Here is a 17,984-nt window from a genome sequence, read left to right as displayed (position 1 = left end):
TTACAACTTGGGTATAAAAATAAAATACCACAATCACACATGAATATAATATATACTTACAACCTGGTATAAAAATAAAATACCACAATCACACATGAATATGATATATACTTACAACTTGGGTATAAAAATAAAATACCACAATCACACATGAATATAATATATACTTACAACTTGGTATAAAAATAAAATACCACAATCACACATGAATATAATATACACTTACAACTTGGGTATAAAAATAAAATACCACAATCACACATGAATATAATATATACTTACAACCTGGTATAAAAATAAAATACCACAATCACACATGAATATGATATATACTTACAACTTGGGTATAAAAATAAAATACCACAATCACACATGAATATAATATATACTTACAACCTGGTATAAAAATAAAATACCACAATCACACATGAATATGATATATACTTACAACTTGGGTATAAAAATAAAGTACAGTCACACATGAATATAACATATACTTACAACTTGGTATAAAAATAAAATACCACAATCACACATGAATATAATATATACTTACAACTTGGGTATAAATATAAAATACCACAATCACACATGAATATAATATATATTTACAACTTGGTATAAAAATAAAATACCACAATCACACATGAATATGATATATACTTACAACTTGGGTATAAAAATAAAATACCACAATCACACATGAATATAATATATACTTACAACTTGGTATAAAAATAAAATATCACAATCACACATGAATATAATATATACTTACAACTTGGGTATAAAAATAAAATAAAATACCACAATCACACATGAATGTAATATATACTTACAACTTGGTATAAAAATAAAATACCACAATCACACATGAATATGATATATACTTACAACTTAGTTATAAAACAAAATACCACAATCACACATGAACATAATATATACTTACAACTTGGTATAAAAATAAAATATCACAATCACACATGAATATGATATATACTTACAACTTGGTATAAAAATAAAATACCACAATCACACATGAATATAATATATACTTACAACTTGGGTATAAAAATAAAATACCACAATCACACATGAATATAATATATACTTACAACTTGGTATAAAAATAAAATACCACAATCACACATGAATATGATATAAATACTTACAACTTGGGTATAAAAATAAAATACTACAATCACACATGAATATAATATACACTTATAACTTGGGTATAAAAATAAAATACAGTCACACATGAATATAATATATACTTACAACTTGGTATAAAAATAAAATACCACAATCACACATGAATATAATATACACTTTCAACTTGGGTATAAAAATAAAATACAGTCACACATGAATATAATATATACTTACAACTTGGTATAAAAATAAAATACCACAATCACACATGAATATAATATACACTTACAACTTGGGTATAAAAATAAAATACAGTCACACATGAATATAACATATACTTACAACTTGGTATAAAAATAAAATACCACAATCACACATGAATATAATATATACTTACAACTTGGTATAAAAATAAAATACCACAATCACACATGAATATAATATATACTTACAACTTGGGTATAAAAATAAAATACAGTCACACATGAATATAATATATACTTACAACTTGGTATAAAAATAAAATATCACAATCACACATGAATATGATACATACTTACAACTTGGGTATAAAAATAAAGTACAGTCACACATGAATATAATATATACTTACAACTTGGTATAAAAATAAAATACCACAATCACACATGAATATGATATATACTTACAACTTAGGTATAAAAATAAAATACCACAATCACACATGAATATAATATATACTTACAACTTGGTATAAAAATAAAATACCACAATCACACATGAATATAATATATACTTACAACTTGGTATAAAAATAAAATATCACAATCACACGTGAATATGATATATACTTACAACTTGTGTATAAAAATAAAATACCACAATCACACATGAATATAATACATACTTACAACTTGGCATAAAAATAAAATACCACAATCACACATGAATATGATATATACTTACAACTTGGGTATAAAATAAAATACCACAATCACACATGAATATAATATATACTTACAACTTGGTATAAAAATAAAATACCACAATCACACATGAATATAATATATACTTACAACATGGTATAAAAATAAAATACCACAATCACACATGAATATGATATACACTTACAACTTGGGTATAAAAATAAAATACCACCATCACACATTAATATGATATATACTTACAACTTGGGTATAAAAATAAAATACCACCATCACACATGAATATGATATATACTTACAACTTGGTATAAAAATAAAATACCACAATCACACATGAATATGATATATACTTACAACTTGGGGATAAAAATAAAATACCACAATCACACATGAATATGATATATACTTACAACTTGGTATAAAAATAAAATACCACAATCACACACAAATATGATATATGCTTACAACCTGGGTATAAAAATAAAATACCACAATCACACATGAATATAATATATACTTACAACTTGATATAAAAATAAAATACCACAATCACACATAAAAATAAAATACCACAATCACACACGAATATGATATATACTTACAACTTGGTATAAAAATAAAATATCACAATCACATTCAGGTCAGAAAACATTCTTAATCTGTGTGCTAACTTAACTTGTCAAATGTTGCTCTGAAATGCTACTCATTTGAAAGTCCTTGACATCTATCTATCCATTCACAATTCCTTTCTGTACATGGGGTCAGCATGTGACTTCAACAGTGACAACCATCTAGAGCCAATGCTCTCACAGACGGGTAGTTATCTGCATAAATATAATATTTATATAAATCTGCTTATTCATACTGAAGTGCAAAAATCTGCAAAGTGGGGATTGTTAGACACCAGGTATCACCAGCAGGGTTACCAGTAATATGCAACTTTTCAGCTGATACCATGACGTTCCACATACTCAGTCTCGGTCAGATTATTACCAAAAATATTAACAACAGCATATATTCCTAGGCTGGCATGAAATAAATCACACTTTCTCACCACCCCATTTGGGTCAGCAGTCTTAACTTTAAGAGGCACGTCTATCCAAGGTCATCAAGGGAAATGCTTCATATTTCACTGAACTGACCAATGACTGAACACAGCCTGAAGCACATACAGACGAATGTATACATGGTTAAGGGTTACACAAATGAAACAAAATCCTACCAAATACACTAACCTCGATGGAAACATGTTGAATGCACTCTCACCAACCCCCCCTCCAAAAAAACGCACACCAAAAATAAAAAGAAGTTTCATGCAGAGGGAAAATCCCCTTCATCCCCCAAACCTGTTACTTAAATATACCAACTTGGGGATCACACAGTGTAAAAAGTAGATATATCCTACTACCTACTGAAGTGCAATTCTGTTGTCTTGCACATCTTAGGCTATGTAAATATACCTACTCTGAGATCATAAGATAGTGGGGAAAGAAGATATAACCTACCACCAACTAATCTGCAATCTAGCTGAAAAATGTTGATAATCCTAACTTTCAACCAAATTAATGGGCAACAAAATGGCCAATACTCATCTCTCTCTCTGATTTTATATATATATATATATATATATATATATATATATATATATATATATATACATACATACATACATATATATATAAATATACATACATACATATATATAAATATACATACATATATATAAATATACATACATATATATAAATATACATATACATACATATATATAAATATACATATACATAAATATACATATACATACATATATATAAATATACATATACATACATACATATATATAATATACATATATACATATATATATATATATATACATATACATACATATATATATATATATATATATATATATATATATATACATATACATACATATATATATATACATATACATACATATATATAAATATACATATACATACATATATATATATATATATATATATATATATATATATACATACATACATATATATAAATATACATACATATATATAAATATACATACATACATATATATATATATATATACATACATACATACATATATATATAAATATACATAGATAGATACTTATGCTAGTGTGCTTGGTGTGTGCTTGTTTGTGTGCTTTTGCAAGTGTACACACATACTCACACATACAACACAGAAAAATTAAACAATAATGGTGGACAATGGTCCAAAATCAAGGACAGTTACTACAGTCATATACTCAGAAACTTGCCATGCTTTGCACCAGCATACTTTTTTGTGAAGGCCTATTAATTCTGAAACTCAAATGTCTGTGATTTAAGTCACTACACTCCTCTTTGATTTTCTTAAAAAAAAAAGTCTATAGAAGGAACACACCAAAATATGAGGCTAAATATTAGGGACATTTTGTAAAATCAATGATCACTATACCACCACACATACACACACACACGTACACAGCCATCAATTAGAACACTTACATGACTGTTGCTGAACACCTCAGATGTTTGAGTGGGTTTATATGAATGAATAAACACTTAAATAACTGTCACACAGGAATGCATCTTTTCAGCTCACCAGCAACAGAACACAGTATGATATCTACTACAACCCCCTATACCTCTTAACCTCTTACCTCAAGAAGCAGGAAGAATGCTACAAAAAACAGTGAACAAATGCCCAAAATCAAGAACAGATATACTTAGAAAGTGGTTAGAATGACAGGCTTTGCAACATCATGCCACACACATACATACATACATACATATGCACACATACATACACACACATACACACACACATACATACATACACACACATACATGCAGACATATATACATACATACACACACACACACACACATACATACATACACATATACACATCATTTATCAAGGAAAGACCAATGGCATAAGGTAAAACCAGGAACATCTGAGAGGGATGTCCTCTAGTCATGTCCCTCGACCACTTACTTCAACAATTGGTGGCTAAACCAAAACATAATAGGAATTAAAGCCCATAATCCACAGTCAGGGAAGATGTTAACTACAGCCTTTTTATGCTTAGCTGGTAGAATAACAGGGTCTGCATTACCTTGCATCTTCTGAATAATATAATGTTTGAAACTCAAAATGTCTGTTATCATTCAGTTTGTGTGTGAATAAGCGGTGGCAGGCTTATTGTTTGTAAAGAAGCAGCTTGCTAACTTCAACCTTGTAAACAGTCTACATGGTTGTTTACAGATGTGGACAGATGCCTCATGTGTCCTGGCAGGCAACTGGCTATTAAAGTTGTGATGTCTGATGTTTGTCCATCTGGTACCAGCTTTCAGTTCAGCAGAGAGATCCAAGGTTGTTGGAAGGATGAATAGTAAAATAAAATAATGCCACATTTTTGAACTGTGTTGATATAAAAAAAAACAGCATAGGATACCTGAATACATCTATCCACTACAGCGATCATTACAGTGGTGAGCAGCACATGCTTTCAAGGGGTCCAGTCATCATATAAATTGGTAAGTAAAAAGGGGAGGTGAAAATGTGCTTTTTCTAGAAAAATTCAAACTGAAGGTATATTTTTTATTGAACTGACTTACAGATGCAGAATTATACTAATCATCGCCTACATTTTTGCATATCTGTAAGTCATAAAAACACGAAGAAATAACCACTACGAAAAATAGTGCACATATATTCCACAGGTAGGATAGGGACACAATGTATTTTTTTGTAATGGGAGCTGTAGGCGCCATTCCGAGAACTGCTCAAGTCATCCAATGGGCACAAATAAGTTACCAAATATTGATGTGGGACTTCAGTCCGGTTACTTATCTACACTTTCATAAAATGCAGCCCAGTCCTTTCAGTTCCTTTGCTGCAGCGAAACATCTCCAGTTTTCTTTTTGTGCTCAGTGTTCTTACTATAATATTTTTTGAAACATTTCTCCAAGAGAAGCCTCAGCCAGTCTTTCCTTTATTTAAATCTCTGACTTCTGCATTTATCAGCTCACATGAATGGCTACTGAAAGCGCCCTCTATTTCTCCAGTCTCTTCTAATTTGAATTTTTATATTTCTCTAATGTCCCGCTGACTTTAAATGCATCTGATTTATAGTTTCCTTTAAATTACTGGACGCCATCTCCTGCTCAGAAGCATCAGCTTGAATTGCTTTCTGCTAAACAGTTGTAAAGTTCCTCTCAGTCAGACTCTTTTCTTTTGTGGTTAATTTCCCTTACTTTTCATAGGATCATAGGAAGTTCCTAGGCTATTGGCCCTGAGCACCTTACAAGCCTAGCCAAGAATTTAGCCCATGTTTCAATAAGTCAGCACCCTATGCCACTGTCCATCAGGGACATGGGTGGAATCCCAGGGGTGTATTTTCTGTTCCCCATCCAGTTATCCAGGGTGTGCTTAAAAAGGTTTAATGAGGTACTCTGCTTTATGCGGAGAGGGAGTCTATTCCACTATAGGGAATTTTCCAGATTTTCCAGATTTCTTCTTTCCTGGCATTCAGTCAGTGTAATTAATGTCAGCAACTAAATTTTATGTAAATTGGTAACTTTACTGACTGTTTAATAATTTCTTATTTTTTACACTAATCAATATATTATTCAGTCAGCCACTGTTCTAGAAGTCCCCAAGCATATTCATTTCTTGAATTAACATAATGTAACAGGGGTTTCTATTAAAAAAGGATTGCAATACTATTACAGTCGTTTTACATTCTAACGGATCACCCTCATTAGGATGAATAATCAAAAAGTAAATGTAAAATTGAGAACTAAGAGAATGCCCATGAGGGACAGCCATCAGAAAAGCTGAACAAGGATGACCCGTGGCCAATAAACAAGTCCCCTGGAGTGTGAGTACCCTTTGAACTCTTGAAGAATAAAATGTTTTTAACAACAACAACAATTTACCACCCTCATTTTTTAGAGTGAGCAGTTTTACTCTCCTTTTCCATTGTCAAAATGGGAAATAAGAGAGACTGAACAAGAAGAGTGTCCAAAAAAACAGAAGCAAATGACATTCAAAAAGTGCAGAGTAAATTAAAATGCTGTAAACTAAGTGCAAATAAGATTAAAACTTCAAATGACAAATGTGTAGAATATAAAAGAAAATTAACAGATAACATTGATTCTCTGATGATTGGAGCTCCCAAATTCTGATCCTGAAAAAAAAAAAAGTTTTTACAGGAGGCAATTCCCATGCACTTCCAAACTTATTATACACCAACTGCTTATTTGCACCAACTCAAAGAAGGGAGAAATCAACCCCAAGAAGGTCATCTCTGCCAGAACACCTTTCCATTTATGATTTCCTATTGGGCAATCTGATCCTTGGACAAATCAAACTTCATCCACCAGTAGGGTAGCCAATAGGAATATAACTAAGAAGCATGTGCACTAGGAAATTATAAACACAGGACTGGGAGAGTTCAGAGTCACACTTGTGTATCAAACTGTAATTATGGAAGTCACTTAGGAGGGAGAATTTAGCTGTAGGAGGTTGTAAAAGGGATAAACTATGTCTGCGTAGGAAGAACTGGTGAGCTTGGAAGCTGGGAGTAAGCTCATTGTCTCTGCAAAGAAAAAGGAAAAAAGACATAGAGAGGGAAAATATTTTAATGTAATGTTAGATTATTCAGCAGCTTTCTCAGTTGTCTTCACATGCTCAATTCTGTATGGGCAGTCTTTTGCACAGTAGAATGTACTTTCAGAAACAACACAACAGGTCTCTTGCAAAAGTGCTCGAGGTGGATTTCAACCAAGCAATGATTTGCTTGGATATATTTTTCTGAAAACATAATACACTTCTTTTCTGGATACTAAAGGAAGTGACATCACACTCCAGCAGAATCTATGTTGTTATTGTTACCATCCTCACTGGTTACACATCAGAAACATAAGCATGTTATTACAGATTTTATTCACAGTCACTAACACTAAAGGAAGTGACATTACACTCCAGCAGAACCCATGTTGTTATTGTTACCATCCTCACTTGTTACGCATCAGGAAAAGTCATATCAAACATAAGCATGTGATCACAGACTTTATTCGCAATCACTAACACACTGCTATTTTTGACAGTATAATCTGCAGTAACACTATCGAGGTTTGCACCTCACATGCCTAATATTTCAATAGGAACACTTCATTAAAAATTAAAATAAGTTTATGCAAACTTTTGACCTGGTGAAATTACATTCCAGGTCTTTCCAAAGTCCTTCTAAGGGACTGAAAGGGAAAGCATGACCAAAGAGCTTGTCTTTTCATCTCCAAACCAGAAATGCATCTCCAAATTTTAAACTCACTTTTCCATTTACGTATGACCTTATGTCATTAAAAACATGAAGACATTTTACAATTTAGAAACCATCACTGTTTGTTACACACTCACTTTGGAGGTAGCAAGTGTAACTTTCAGACTGTCAAACAAAGTGACATCAGCTCAAATCCCTGTTGTCATACCTCATGGAACACCGCAGCTAGCAGTTAGAAGAGTCACTAACTCTGAAATAATGATATGCAGTTAAAATGCTGTTCAAAAGGTAATAAAATAAAACAAACATTTTAAACAAAGACTGAGAATGACTTAAAAGTGAACAAATTATACTTTTGGGGAGTTACACACCTTACATATAAAAGGCTAAAAATTGCCTGAAGCCGATGAGTGTACTCTTAACAGGCACACTATAAACTACTTTAAAAAATTAATCTCACAGTCAGAAAAATGAGTTTTCATTCACAGTTACATGGAACGTTTGAAAAAGTAAAAGGAAGTATTCCAGACTGCATCTCACCTTCCAGCAAAATGCTATTGCTTGATGGAGGAATTCGAGTCCACTTAGGTGGTACAGCCACTTCTGCCACTGCTTTCTGCCACTCCACCAGAAGCTGACGTATGTTGTCATTGTCATATGCTGGCCATGAAACTTTGAGATAGCGGCCATCATAGTACACTACCGTCAACATCTTGAAAGGAAGGTGACCTGTAAAATATTCAGTGACTCGGTTACCAAAGCTCCATTACACTTACTTCAGCAAGATACAGTACAACAAATAGAATTAGTTAAGCACCCACCCCACGTCAGCATCAAAGCAGCTCACTAGGAGCTTGGCGACTGAAATGTGCTACTGATTTATTTACTAATTTATCTAACATTTGTTGGCAGGGATAGTCCAACTGGGCACAGGCCCTTTTTCAGCGGAGGCCCTGGAGAAAAACTCCACAATACAATAATACAAGAAAGATAACATGATAAAGAAAAGTACATTACAAAAGTGTGATGATATATCCCTTACAAAAGTAAATATGCAAAATATAACTATTATTAGGAAAAATCGCTTATAGTAAAAATAAGAAGACACAGAAGGTGAGGATAAAAAGTAACGGCAGACAAATGTAAGGAACAGACAGCAAAAGTTGTGTTGGTGCTAAATAAAGACAATTTTAAATACAGGGAGGGAGTTAGGGAAAGGAGGAGAGTGAGTAGGGCGACAGCAGTGACGGAGAAGGGGCGGGGTTCAGGTGGGGGGCGGGGTTCAGGTGGGATGGTCACAGAGACATGACCAAGTGCTATTTACATGCTGTTTGAGGATTTTCTTGAATTTAAGGACATTAGAAATGTTTCTAAGGAAAAAGGGATGATTGTTCCATTGGGTGGTGGAAGAATAACTATAAAGATTCTGTCCCATTGAATTTCTAGGTTTCTGGTAAACTGCAGAAATAAAAACCTGCAAGAAAATAAATGACTCTAGCTACCAAGTTATCACGCTAACTTCAGTAGGGTTGTATCCACACAAGTTTATGGCTTTTGAGGTTACATTTTTCAGCTCTTTCTAACCCTTCTACACCTGCTGTAAATTGCGATGAAAGTGTTTAATTTGTACTGTGTTTTTCACATTAAATTATTTCATTGCATGAAGATCTGCTGGTGATTAGTCGTGAACAGCAGCAGTTCTGTATTTTTGCACTGCTTTTATACAACTGCTATTCTCTAGGCTAAAGTATTCCTAAACTACAACTCCTATGTACACATATATGTCAGTGATCATCTCCTCTCTTCAATCTTCTTGTGACAATTTGCATACATCTGTCTTACTATAATGCATTCAATGCTGCTGCAAAACATACGTGTTTATTTCATCATGATCTACTATATTTTTGCATTTAATGCTGCTATAGTTACTTCGGCATTCTGTATATTGTACACTAATACTGTAAATCATTCTCGTGGAGCATATAGGTAATGCTGCTAATGTTACTTCAGCATTCTGTACATTGTACTCTACTACTGTAAATCTTTCTCAAGGAGCTTTGTATGTAATGCTGCTAATGTTACTTCAGCATTCTGTACATTGTACACTACCACTGTAAATCATTCTCAGAGAGCTTTGTATGTAATACTGATAATGTTACTTCAGCATTTTGTACATTCTACACTACTACTGTAAATCATTCTCTGGGAGCTTTGTATGTAATGCTGCTACTGTTATTTCAGCATTCTGTACATTGTACACTACTACTGTAAATCATTCCCAGGGAGCTTTGTATGTAATGCTGCTATTGTTACTTCAGCATTATGTGCATTGTACACTGCTACTGTAAATCATTCTCGTGGAGCTTTGTATGTAATGCTGCTAATGTTACTTCAGCATTCTGTACATTGTACACTACTACTGTGAATCATTCTCAAGGAGCTTTGTATGTAATGCTACTAATGTTACTTCAGCATTCTGTACATTGTACACTACTACTGTAAATCATTCCCAGGGAGCTTTGTATGTAATGCTGCTATTGTTACTTCAGCATTATGTGCATTGTACACTGCTACTGTAAATCATTCTCGTGGAGCTTTGTATGTAATGCTGCTAATGTTACTTCAGCATTCTGCACATTGTACTCTACTACTGTGAATCATTCTCAAGGAGCTTTGTATGTAATGCTGCTAATGTTACTTCAGCATTCTGTACATTGTACACTACCACTGTAAATCATTCTCAGACAGCTTTGTATGTAACACTGCTAATGTTACTTCAGCATTCTGTACATTGTACTCTACTACTGTAAATCATTCTCAAGGAACTTTTTATGTAATGCTGCTAATGTTACTTCAGCATTCTGTACATTGTACACTACTGCAAATCATTCTCAGACAGCTTTGTATGTAATATTGCTAATGTTACTTCAGCATTCTCTATATTCTACACTACTACTGTAAATCATTCTCAGGGAGCTTTGTACATAATGCTGCTATTGTTACTTCAGCATTCTGTACATTGTACACTTTTTGTTGTTTGTCTTTCAGCTTTTTCCAGTAAAGGAACGCTACAGTGGAACTCCGGTCTGCTAATGATTGGCAGTAGATTTTTATGAAATGCCGAGGTGCCAGCTGGATGCCCAACCTTCAACAAAGGCACGTCCATTTACGCACGCATGTCTTTCAAACGCTACCGAACCATGGGGAGGACATGCAGACACCACACAGAAGGCACTCCCAAGCCCAGCCGAGAATCGAACGGGAGAACCTCTTGCTGTGAGATAACAACGCTACCGCCATACCACCGCTGCATACCTACTACTGTACATCACTCTCGTGGAGCTTTGTATGTAATGCTGCTAATATTACTTCAGCATTCTATACATTGTACACTACTACTGTAAATCATTCTCGGAGAGTTTTGTATGTAACACTGCTAACGTTACTTCAGCATTCTGTACATTGTACACTACTACTGTAAATCATTCTCAGGGAGCTTTGTATGTAATGCTACTAATGTTACTTCAGCATTCTTTACATTGTACACTGCTACTGTAAATCATTCTCGTGGAGCTTTGTATGTAATGTTCATAGGTAAGTACTAGGCTATCTGCCCATGGGCATTTATAAGCCTAGCCACAGAGTGATGGCTTTCGCCTCCCCATTAGATTAGTAATCTGGGCCTCTGTCAACAGGGCTCCTGAAGCGATCTCAGGGTAGAACTTAAGATTACCCATCCACTCATCAAGATCTCTTGAAGAGGGTCAGAGAGGAGCTTTGTCAAATATGGATTGGGATTCTATTCCAGAGTGACAGGAGTTGCTGGGACAGGAATCTATCCCTCCAGCATGTCCTGTTTATTGTTGCACATAGGTTCAAGTTGATAGAACGAGTGGTTCTGAGGGATCTCGTTTTTTTGAGGTAAAGCATGTCCATTAGTTCAGGGTTTGACATGGCCCTATAGGTCAGGCACAGGTCACCTCTGAGCAGACGGTACGTGACCGAGAAGAGCTGGAGCTTTTTTAGTCATGCTTCATAGGGTAATTGTTTAAGGCCCTTAATCCTCTTCGTGAGGTACTTCTGTGGTCTTTCTAGTTGTTGCAGGTGTCTAGTGAGGTACATACCAAATGGGGCATTGTACTCTATTATGGGCCTAATGAGTGAAGAGTAAAGGGGAACAATCACCTCCTTGGATCTGGATGATAAACCCTTTGTGATCAGGTGTGCCACATAGAAGGATTTCCTGACCGTTTTGGCTATGTGGTTATCAAAGGAGAGCATGCTATCTACTTGGGTACACATGTCCTTAATTACTTCTTTGGTACTTAGTGGATTCCCATCTGTGTGGTAGTTTGTAGGTACTTTGTTCTTCCCAAATGGGATTACTATGCATTTTTTGGCATTTAGCTTGAGGCCGTGACTTGGGTGTTTGTCTCTGTGAGACCCTTTTGCAGGATGTCTGTGTCAGCTGGAGAGTCAATTATTGCACCCAATTTACAGTCATCTGTGAACTTGGTTAGCCACAGTCCCTCCGCCTTTGCCTGTACTTCGGAGAAATATATACCGAACAGGAGGGGTCCCAGGACTGAGCCCTGTGGGACTCCGCTTGTGACTGGTTTAGAGTCAGCCTGCCACTCTTACCGTGTGGGTTCTGTCTGAGAGCCAATTGGAAACCCATCTCGTGACATGGGGGTTGATATTTAATCTGGTGAGTTTGTCTATGATTCCCGAGTGTGGGATTGTGTCGAATGCCTTAGCGAGGTCCAGATATGCTGTGTGGACTATCTTCCCTTCATCTATGGCCTTGGTGACTGTTTTGAAGAAGTCAACCAAGTTCAGGAGGCAAGATCTGCCTTTCACAAAGCTGAACTGGGTGGGGTCCAGTGTCTGGAGGTTCTCAATGTCCCTGTTAATGAGCTCCATGATAATGCATTCCATGGCTTTGCAGACCAAGCTAGTCAAGCTTATAGGGCGATAGTTCCCAGGGTCAGTTGTGGCACCACCTTTGTGGAGTGTTACAACTGTTGCTGTATGCCATTCTTTGGGTACATAGCCTGTAGACAGGCTGAGTTTGAATAGTGATTTGAGATGGGGGGGTTAGTTCATTTTGAAGCTCGTGTAAGACACATCCTGGGATAGCATCTGGTCCCATTGATGCTGTGTTTTTGGCCTTTGCAAGGGCTGTCTTTACTTGTGTGTCTCATATATCTAGAGTGCCACATTCTTCTGGGATGGGTGCTAGCCCCTTTGGTGGAGAGGGGGGGTGAAGTTTGCACTGAACTTGTCAGCCAAGATGTTGGCAATGTCAGTTGGTTCAGTGTATTTATGGCCATTATGCACTAGCTCGGAGCATATCTGAAAGTTTGCCTCTAGACTCTTGACATAGTTAAAGAAGGCCTTGTGGTTATCCTTAGAGTCATTGGCTATTTTTCTTTCGAAGTTGGCCTTGGATGATTTAATGAGGGAGCGCAGTTTTTTACTGATGTTAATCAGAGATGCCTTCTTATTTTGGGATTTTGTTTTATCTTGCAGGAGTTTCCTCCTTCTGTTGTAAAGTTTATTTATGGCCGGGGTCCACCAGACTGGCCTCCTCTTTTTTGAGGAGTTGGTCTTGGTTTTACTTGGGATAGCTTGGTCCATGCATTCTTGAAGGTGTTCATAGAATGCACTTGTAAAGGATTCTGCCGATGGGTCATCATTTTCCATTTGATTGGGAGCTTTGAAACTTCCCACCTCAGTCTTGAGGAGTGTGAAGTTGGCTTTACAGAGGTTTTTTACCTTGATTTCCTTGACTGGGGGGGGGGTTGGGATGTGGATGTCAAGTGCGATTATTTTGTGATCTGATCTTACCAATGACAAGTTTACCTCAGGTGTGGAACATAGGTTCCCCATGTTGGTGATGACCAGGTCCAGTATGTTGTCACCTTTTGTGGGAGTGGTGACCAGCTGTTCAAGGGCATTTGAGTTTATAAACTCAAGGAAGCATCTGGCTAGGGCATTTGAGTAGTTTTCCCAGTCAATGTTTGGATAGTTGAAGTCACCCAGTAGCATGCTGTTGGGTAGAATCTTCATACTTTCTAATGTTTTCAGGAATGCTGCTTGAGGGTCCTGAGACAAGGTGGGAGATCTGTAGCAAGCTATAAACTGAACAGTCACTTTTGCTAATGTTACTTCAGCATTCTGTACATTGTACACTACTACCGTAAATCATTCTCATGGAGCTTTGTATGTAATGCTGCTAATGTTACATCAGCATTCTGTATATTGTACACTACTACTGTAAATCATTCTCAAGGAGCTTTGTATGTAATGCTGCTAATGTTACTTCAGCATTCTGTACATTGTACGCTACTACTGTAAATCATTCTCAGGAAGATTTGTATGTAATACTGCTAATGTTACTTTTGCATTCTGTAAGTTATACACTACTGCTGTAAATCATTCTCGGAGAGCTTTGTATGTAATGCTGCTAAGGTTACTTCCGCATTCTGTACATTGTACACTACTACTGAAAATGCTTCTCGGGGAGCTTTGTATGTAATGCTGCTAATGTTACTTCAGCATTCAGTACATTGTACACTACTACTGTAAATCATTCTCAGGGAGCTTTGTACGTAATGCTGCTACTCTTATTTCAGCATTCTGTACATTGTACACTACTACTGTAAATCATTCTCGTGGAGCTTTGTAAGTAATGCTGCTAATGCTACTTCAGCATTCTGTACATTGTACACTACTGTAAATCATTCTCAGGGAGCTTTGTATGTAATGTTGCTAATTTTACTTCAGCATTCTGTACATTGTACACTACTACTGTAAATCATTCTCATGGAGCTTTGTATGTAATCCTGCTAATGTTACTTCAGCATTCTGTACATTGTACACTACTACTGTAAATCATTCTCAGGGAGCTTTGTATGTAATGCTGCTAATGTTACTTCAGCATTCTGTACATTGTATGCTACTACTGTAAATCATTCTCAGGAAGATTTGTATGTAATACTGCTAATGTTACTTTTGCATTATGTAAGTTGTACACCACTACTGTAAATCATTCTCTGAGAGCTTTGTATGTAATGCTGCTCAGGTTACTTCTGCATTCTGTACACTACTACTGTAAATCATTCTCGTGGAGCATATAGGTAATGCTGCTAATGTTACTTCAGCATTCTGTACATTGTACACTACTACTGCAAATCATTCTCAGGGAGCTTTGTATGTAATGCTGCTAATGTTACTTCAGCATTCTGTACATTGTACGCTACTACTGTAAATCATTCCCAGGGAGCTTTGTATGTAATGCTGCTATTGTTACTTCCACATTCTGTACATTGTACACTACTACTGTAAATCATTCTCGTGGAGCTTTGCATGTAATGCTGCTAATGTTACTTCTGGATTCTGTACATTGTACGCTACTACTGTAAATCATTCCCAGAAAGATTTGTATGTAATACTGCTAATGTTACTTCTGCATTCTGTATGTTGTACACTACTACTGTAAATCATTCTCGGAGAGCTTTGTATGTAATGCTGCTAAAGTTACATCAGGATTCTGTACATTGTACACTACTACTGTAAATTATTCGCGGGGAGCTTTGTATGTAATGCTGTAATGTTACTTCCACATTCTGTACATTGTACACAACTACTGTAAATCATTCTCGGGGAGCTTTGTATGTAATACTGCTAATGTAACTTCTGCAATCTGTACACTGTACACTACTACTGTAAATCATTCTCGAGGAACTTTGTAGGTAATGCTGTTAATGTTACTTCAGCATTCTGTACATTGTACACTAAAACTGTAAATTATTCTCGGGGAGCTTTGTAGGCAATGCTGCTAATGTTACTTCAGCATTCTGTACATTGTACACTACTACTGTAAATCATTCTCGGGGATCTTTGTATGTAATTCTGCTGAAGTTACTTCAGCATTCTGTACACTGCACACTATTACTGTAAATCCTTCTCGGGGAGCTTTGTATGTAATACTGCTAATGTTACTTTACCACTTTCTACATTGTACACTACTACAGTAAATCATTCACATGGAGCTTTGTAGGTAATGCTGCTAATTTTACTTCAGAATTCTTTACATTGTACACTACTACTGTAACTTATTCTCGGGAAGCTTTGCATGTAATTCTGCTGATGTTACTTCAGCATTCTGTACATTGTACACTACTACTGTAAATCCTTGTCGGGGAGCTTTGTATGTAATGCTGCTAATGTTACTTCAGCATTCTGTACATTGTATACTACTACTGTAAGTCATTCTCAGGGAGCTTTGTATGTAATGCTGCTATTGTTACTTCAGCATTATGTGCATTGTACACTACTACTGTAAATACTTGTCGGGGAGCTTTGTATGTAATGCTGATAATGTTACTTCAGCATTCTGTACATTGTACACTACTACTGTAAATCATTCTCATGATGCTTTGTATGTATGCTGCTAATGTTACTTCAGCATTCTGTACATTGTACATTACAACTGTAAATCTTTCTAGGGGAGCTTTGTATGTAATGCTGCTAAGATTACTTCTGCATTCTGTACATTGTACACTACTACTGTAAATCATTCTCAGGGAGCTTTGTAGGTAATGCTGCTAATTTTACTTCAGAATTCTGTACATTGTACACTACTACTGTAAATTGTTCTCGGGGAGCTTTGTATGTAATTCTGCTGATGTTACTTCAGCATTCTGTACATTGCACACTACTACTGTAAATCCTTCTCGGGGAGCTTTGTATGTAATGCTGCTAATGTTACTTCAGCATTCTCTACATTGTATACTACTACTGAAAGTCATTCTCAGGAAGCTTTGTATGTAATGCTGCTAATGTTACTTCCACATTCTGTACATTGTACACTACTACTACTGTAAATCATTCACAAGGAGCTTTGTATGTAATGCTGCTAATGTTACTTCAGCATTCTGCACATTGTACACTACTACTGTAAATCATTCTCAGGGAGCTTTGTATGTAATGCTGCTAATGTTACTTCAGCATTCTGCACATTGTACACTATTACTATAAATCATTTTCGGAGAGTTTTGTATGTAATATTGCTAATGTTACTTCAGCATTCTGTACATTGTACACTACTACTGTAAATCATTCTCAATGAGCTTCGTATGTAACGCTGCTAATGTTACTTCAGCATTCTGTACATTGTACACTACTGTAAATCATTTTCAGGGAGCTTTGTATGTAATGCCGCTAATGTTACTTCAGCATTCTGTACATTGTACACTGCTACATTAAATCATTCTCATGGAGCTTTGAATGTAATGCTGCTAATGTTACTTCAGCATTCTGTACATCGTACACTACTACTGTACATCATTCTCGTGAAGCTTTGTATGTAATGCTGCTAAAGTTACTTCAGCATTCTGTACATTGTACATTACAACTGTAAATCTTTCTAGGGTAACTTTGTATGTAATGCTGCTAATGTTGACTCAGCATTCTGTACACTGTACACTACTACTGTAAATCATTCTCAGGAAGATTTGTATGTAATACTGCTTATGTTACTTCTGCATTCTGTACGTTGTACACTACTACTGTAAATAATTTTCAGAGAGTTTTGTAT

The 17,984-nt window shown here is 35.5% G+C and overlaps 1 protein-coding gene across 1 annotated transcript in view; it reads right to left on the bottom strand.

Moving 5' to 3' along the window:
* The window catches only part of LOC122790010 (interleukin-12 receptor subunit beta-2-like), a 1,182,445-nt gene that overhangs the window by 183,444 nt on the left and 981,017 nt on the right, over positions 1-17,984 (bottom strand). The window contains exon 7 of the mRNA XM_044057546.1: positions 8,921-9,109. Coding sequence (XP_043913481.1) covers positions 8,921-9,109 — 189 coding nt within the window. The remainder of the gene's footprint in view (positions 1-8,920; positions 9,110-17,984) is intronic.

Source organism: Protopterus annectens, chromosome 15.part0, assembly GCF_019279795.1.
Source record: "Protopterus annectens isolate FY-2018-M chromosome 15.part0, PAN1.0, whole genome shotgun sequence".
Classification (NCBI taxonomy): Eukaryota; Metazoa; Chordata; order Ceratodontiformes; family Protopteridae; genus Protopterus; species Protopterus annectens.
The sequence above is the reverse complement of the archived record's forward strand: the minus strand, read 5'-3'. Positions and strand labels throughout refer to the sequence as shown.